The sequence below is a fragment of the Apiospora phragmitis genome, assembly GCF_038363925.1.
Source record: "Apiospora phragmitis strain CBS 135458 chromosome Unknown utg000005l:1.0-4161743.0:1.0-4166827.0, whole genome shotgun sequence".
NCBI lineage: Eukaryota > Fungi > Ascomycota > Sordariomycetes > Amphisphaeriales > Apiosporaceae > Apiospora > Apiospora phragmitis.
The window spans coordinates 453,454-460,213 of NW_027117403.1; the positions used below are offsets into that span (position 1 = coordinate 453,454).

Here is a 6,760-nt window from a genome sequence, read left to right on the forward strand (position 1 = left end):
GGCGGGGTGTTCCCGTAGCGCGTATAGCTAGAGTTGTTTATATAGCAGGTCGAACCGATCGGCCTGGTCGGCTGGTACCAGCTTGAAGGAGGATGCGGATACTTGAATTATGTAATTGCTTGCGTCGCCGGTCTGGCTTGTTCCCCAGAATGAGCTTTCTATTGCGGATCGTACTATTTCCCCCTTTTCTAGATGCACTAATCTCTTCATGCAGTCAGCTACGGGCTGGAGATACTTACAATTCTCAAAGAATCTATAAAGAGACGGGACCAGACAGTCGACAGAAGTGGAGCAGATTCTTGACCAAAGCGTCAGGCGCTCGGCCTTATCAAACCTCCTAAAAATTTCTCCGTCTCTGATACGGCCGAAAGACGGTTAGCATCTTCTTGGCACGTACCGGGCGCGGTGCATTGCACGGTAAGCACGTCGTCTTTTTCTAGTCGCTATATAGCATCCTTTTTTTAGTCGAATATAAAGTATTACTAATTTTTAATATAGCGGAGTAACGAGAGAAGTTCCTATAAATTAATAATTTTGCGGGTTGTCGAATAAGAATATACTTATATCGTTATAGCTTATCGAAATAATCTTATTTATTACGCTTAACCTCAGACCCCCGTATAAAGCTTTTAGGTGTCGAAATGCGTCGAATACGGGCGCGAATTTCCGATGCGTAAAGAGCTGCTCGAGTCGATCTTTCTTATTCGTTAATTTCGACGTATTTACGAGGCGCGCCTACTATATCCTCTTAAATACGGGTTCTTAATCCCGAAGTTATTTTAGTATTCGCGTATTTTATAATAGAACTCTTTATCGTTTAGTTTCCTCTCGTTAATATAATTTTTGGCTAGGTTACGCATAATCTCGTCGGTAATATTTATTAATATAAACTTAATCCAAGGTACGTATAATTACTTCTCGGGCTACGTATTTATAGCGAACAGGTCAATAACCTAACACTTATTTCTAAAGCGGAAGAATTCTTAGGCGGCTCTAGCTCGGTAATACCCTCGAAAGTATTCTAGACGAAACCTAGCCGGAAATTTTAGTCGGGGGAATTCCGGGCCGCCTAATAAGAAAACTTTAAAGGAAACACCGGAAAAACGCAGGGCTTTACGAAATCGTTCCTTATTAACGACCGCTAGTATGCGATGCTCAGGCTTTTCCGGTTTATAACTACGTTCACTTCGGAATAACCTTTTTAATCGATCTATATTATCCTGGTCTAATCCCCTCGAGTTTAGGAAATTTAATAGATCTAGCTTAATGCGCGCGGTCTTAAGCCTTTTGCGGTGTTTCTCGGTTTTGATGCGCCGCGAGGCCGCTATGAAACCGGTTCCAGACATGGTAAACAGATTAAGACTTATTTAGGCGTCCAAACGCATAGGAAGCGCACAAATATGGTACGAATATTACTTGGCCACAATATTATAATATATATATATGTGTGTATTTATTTTTAAGGCACGCAACTTAGGGCTAGGTATATAATAAAATCCAGGTTCAGCGTCCGCAATAGATATATAAAAAATAAATGTTGAAAGTACAGTGGGGCTTCCTGTACCGTGCATCCTAGTGAGTCATAGGTACCTGTCAGCGTCCCACAAAAACGCTGGAACGATGCATTTCTAGCGCTTATATGTACCGCTACGACCAGGGAAGTACCAGTATCACTTGAAAGCTCCAATAACGGCTGCAACCGGACGATCATGTGCAACTACTGTGCATTACATAATTGTGTAAGCATCACTATTTATGTAAGCAACTACTGTTAAAATGCTTCAGCCTGGTCAAAGTGCATCTATTATATATAGTATTATACGGAAGGTGTATCTTGTTCCGAAAGATTAGTCTCAGGCTCCCACTCAGCTTCTAATTGCTGGCGTGCATCTTCCAATAGTTCCAGTGATATAGATCGATCGGGATCGTCTCTATCGAATAGCTGACTTTCCACCGCTACGACATGTTCAAGAAGATTAACGGCTTTTTGAGCTTGGCTGGCGTCGAGGTAGGCCTTTGCGAGCACTTGTTCTGACGCGAGTCGAGAGTGATCCTTCTCGTCTAGCGTCGTCTTCAGCACCTCGACCACGTGCTCCAGTATCTCAATCGCCTCGAGGATCCGCCTGGCGGAGAGGTAGGCCGTTGCGAGCACTTGTTCTGACGCGAGTCGTGAGTGATCCTTCTCGTCCAGCGTCGTCTTTCGCACCTCGACCACGTGCTCCAGTATCTCAATCGCCTCGGGGATCCGCCTGGCGGAGATGCATGCCCTTGCGAGCGCGTGTTCTGACTCGAGTCGGTCGCTGTCTGATTCAGGTAGATTTTCTCTCCGCCAGCCACAGGCCTCTTGGAGATATATAATAGCTTCTTTGAACCGTCTATTAGTGTCGAGACAACGTCCAGCTTGATAGAGAAGATCCACTCTGATTTCAAACTGGTAAATAGCGCTTATTCCAAGTAGCCTGGCTGTGTGTGGCAGGTAAGCTTGCCAAATTTGATGATTCGCATAATTGCTGGAGGGGAAAATTGCGTCGAGATGCTGGAGTGCGCTTAGTATCGTCTCTTCCGTGCGCTCCTCCTTCCCAAGCCAGATTCTGGTGGCCATATGAACAAGACTATGCATGTCGTACACCTCTCCATCCCCACGATCGACAAGAAATGCGTATCCTAACAGCGTGCCGATCGCCTCGGTTGTTTCTACCTCCGAGGATGATACGGAAAGGAGCGAGCGTGGGATGGATTTGGGCTCGATGCACGAGATGAACGATAGTAGCTTAGCTGCCCTGCTGTCAGATACCTGTATCTGGTCAAAAGACACCAACCAGGTGGTCGCCACTGTATTCCGCGACTCGCGATACCGTGTGTTATCGCGAAACTCTTTACTCATTAGATCGACTAGGTTCTGCTTAGTACCGCGTAATAATTCGAGGTATCTCTTGATAGATAGTCGGTTTCGGTTTAAGTATGCAGCAGCTTGGGTGATAGCCAGAGGCAGGTATGTGAGTTCGCGCAGAAGCTCCGCCGTTGTTACCTCGTTATTAGCCTGCTTTCGAATGAGTAACTTCTTTATTAAGTCTTTTGCTTCTTCTAGGATTATCTCGTGTAGCTCGAGTATATTATTTCCTGTTATCGCACGACCGACCTCCTCTAATCGTGTCGTAAAAATTATAAGGCCAGTTTTACTCTCTGGTAGGCTGTTATATATGCCGTCTGCGTCGAGAACCATCCCAGCGTTATCTGCATTATCGACTATCAAAAGCCATTTCCCTGCTTTTTCTGAGCTGAGATACTTTCGTATCGTAGCGTTCGGATTCTCTTTCTCCCTATCGATACGAATACCGAACTTCTCCGCTATATCGAGGTAGGCTTAATTAAAACCCTCGACGTTTAAGACCGGCAACTAGTAGATAGAATAGTCGGGATACTTCTCACGCACCTAATGCGCAAACTGTAAAGCGAGTTGCGTCTTCCCGACACCGCCGAGCCCGACTATAGCAAGCTTCTGGCAGTCTCGAAGCAGGAACAGCTTCTTTTAGAGCTCTTCTAATTTAGCGGCTCGTCCGGTGAAGTTTTTATTTCGTATAGATAGAAGGAAGATAACGCGTGCTATAAAAGTATCGAATTAGCCGAAAACAGTAATTTTATTTTAATAGATAGAAATAGGGCTACTTATAATAAAAACTAGAAGCTTACTTTAACACCTTTTCTAGTCCTACCTATATTAGCGAGTACGGAAAACGATTACTACTCTAGGGGTTACACACTTGGTTCAGAAGGAAATTCAGGTATAACCACTTGTTGCCTCTCAGGCCCATGGATAAAAGCATCCACGAATCTTCGAACTGCCCGCTCGTTCTCCCGCAAGTAGTTGTATATATAGGCCGATATCTTGCTCGTCTATTACTAATCGGATAACGCGACATCGACCAATCCGCGCTTAACGTTGAATCTGTGGTACTGTCCTCTATCACCATATTGGTCGTCAAGTCTGGTTGCCGCCGCTATCGAACTTGACGCCATCCTTTTCAGCGCCTGAAGAATGGACAGTCGGGAGTCCTGGATGTCCACGACATCCCCAAGCCCTCTGCCGATACTCAAGATTTGTAACTGGCTGCGGTCGGGAAACTGCTTCTTGGCCTCGCCGATAAGAACCTCGTATGGGTTGTTATACCCGAAACCGGCGTCGATGAATTTGACCTTATCTCGGCCAAGTTCGATGGATTTGAAGAACGTCGTCGCGGCCGAGGTCGCACGGGCAACTTGCCAGATCGTACAGTCTTGGAAAGTCGTAGACGGGTCGTATGTCGTAAAGAGAGTGGGACCTGTATCAACGTTCGCTTTCGTGATTGCCTAGGACAACACTGCGGGAGGTTAGCATTGCCTGCTGTAGTGCCACCGCCTAGTACAATGTGATAGCATACGTCTTTGTACGTGTTGCGTCACGTAACCGTAGATCGTCATGGGGGCAGGTATTAGTAGTGGGCCGACCTTGACGTCGCTGTGTTACACATGTCGATTCCGTACAGTGTTCTCGAACGACTCGTTTAATCGCTCCCTCGAGGGCTGTCGCAGAGAAGGCACCTTTCGGCGGGGCAATCGGTAGGAGTGTCCGTTTCGGGGTAAAGGCGGCCCGGCCGACATTCTCGTACGCTCGTATGCATTCGTCGACTGTTATTCCTAATCTTCCAAGCATGATCGCAATAATCCTGATAGGGTTATTAGCAGGTGAGATGGATAGGGATAGTGCGAAACATACCCGCCTGTGCTTATGCCGCCGATTAGGTCGAAGTATTCGCATAACCTAGGGACTCGGTCGAGGCCTTTCGATTTACGAATACGCTCCATAATGTTCTCCAGAATTAGGAGGCTGGACTTCCCACGGATCCCGCCGCCATCTTGGGCTGTTAGATAGAGCATTGGACACGACCACCGGGGACTTACCCAGGGAGAGGATCCTCAGAGGTAGATTAGGATTATTGCTCGAATCTATCGAGTTTATACTGGTATAACGTCGGTATTAATCAGGATCTCACGTATAATAGTGATTTTTCGATACTTCCGGCGTCTTCATTAGGTAGCGAAGTCGTCAGGTGTGTCGAGTCTCGAGATAGCCAGATACTGTAAGCGCCAGCCTGATACGGCTAACATTGCTGCGAAGGGCGACCCCGCGCGAGCTTGCGAGCGCCGCTGTCCAATTAGCATTATGGCATAGTAAATACTGAGACCGACTGCGAAGGGCGAATACAGGGCGTAGTAGTCGAGGTGAATAGTCGTTTTGGTTACTGATTGGTATTGACCTAAATAAACTTCTCTTTCGACATTGCGCGGTTCAATATAGAATACGTCGTCGAAACAGAGTTTAGTCCGCCGAACAGCCTAAGTAGTGGAAAGCACTGTCTATGTCCAGGCATTTATTTATTACTTTAGTAGATGGGGCCCCGTGGTCTAGCTAACTTTCCACTAAAAGTCAGGCTTACAGCCGCTAAGAAAGGCACTGTGACTTCGATTAATAGCCTAACCGCGGCCCTCTTGTTTCGCTATCCAACCTGCGATTTTAAACATTTCGTTTCCGACAAGCCCCCGAATAAGACCATCAAGATAGCCCCCCGGCTATCGAAATCTCGACACGACCAAATGCTTTCTATAATTACTGAAGGGGCAGCGAATGAAGAAATACTAAAAGCCATCCCCTGCAGCCGCCGCGCAGTCCGCCGAGCCCGATCGACGCACGCACGATACGGAACGATAACGGCGCCTTCCAACCGTCCTGGCCCCGACCCCAAGATTACTCCCACCATGGAAATGGCACTTTGCCATCAGATTGCAAAGGAGCCTGACATGGACCGGCGTGAGATAATGGATTTTATTAGTAAAGAGTTTGAAGTAGATATATCTGCGACGAGTATTTCTCGGGCTTTGGATAAGCGTACTATGACTCTCAAGGTAATGCGTCGCGTAGCCCAGCAACAGAAGCCCGAACTACGCCACTTCTACCAGTATTCCTCCGTTCGGGCAGCTTGAGGTAGTCTGCAATGTCTCGGAAACTCTGCTCGTAACGGGTTGCGCTGCTCGCGTGGACCCAAAAAACCCACGTCTCGGGTGATCGGTCTCGGACTCGGTAGGCGTACTCGATGGCGATCTGCGACTTGCCGACTCTGCCCAAGCCGACGAGTGCAGTTTGCGAGGCTGGCCCGCTGCATATGCGGTGGATCTGATCGAGGATTGTGTCCCGTTGGACGAAGTCGCGATCGCGATTGAAAGGAATGACGGCTGTCGGCTTTGGTAGGGTTTCTGGTCGTTCTGGTTTGAACCTAGCGTTAGCGTTACCTGGATGAGGGTCGCTCGTAGCGGCAACCTACCTGGAGCGCGCTACGTCAATATAAAGTGGGCGGAGAGCCAGGCAGCATAGTAGAAGCTGGGCTTTCTGTGGGATTTGGCGACTTACGGTTTAGATGAAGGTCCCCTTGAACGATACCCTGAAATAAGCGGCTGCCGTCACTCACCACAGCGCTGTCGAACTGCTGGCTTACTGCCGGTCGCGCCCGCACGGCTTCCGACATGGTGAACCGAGTAGGTGCCTAATGACTGGGCCAGTATAAACTAGGTTTAGCTGTGGGAATTTCGACAGCGGTCGCGATTGTTGTAGAGAGTATTTCAAGTCCACCGCGGAGCGCTTTTAAAGATCGAATAGTTTCAATTGCTACTGTTGATTCTCGACAGCCTTCTGCCGATAATGATCCTGTACGGAAGAAATCACGTGTCC

General features: G+C 47.7%; 1 protein-coding gene across 1 annotated transcript; it reads right to left on the reverse strand.

Moving 5' to 3' along the window:
• Positions 1 to 3,900: 3,900 nt before the first annotated feature.
• Positions 3,901 to 4,842, reverse strand: PG994_004213 (uncharacterized protein; the record flags this gene model as incomplete). Its single annotated transcript, XM_066855622.1, has 3 exons — positions 3,901 to 4,319; positions 4,522 to 4,703; positions 4,754 to 4,842. The coding sequence occupies 3 exons, from the start codon at positions 4,840 to 4,842 to the stop codon at positions 3,901 to 3,903; spliced, it is 690 nt and encodes a 229-aa protein (XP_066717789.1).
• Between the last annotated feature and the right edge of the window lie 1,918 nt (positions 4,843 to 6,760).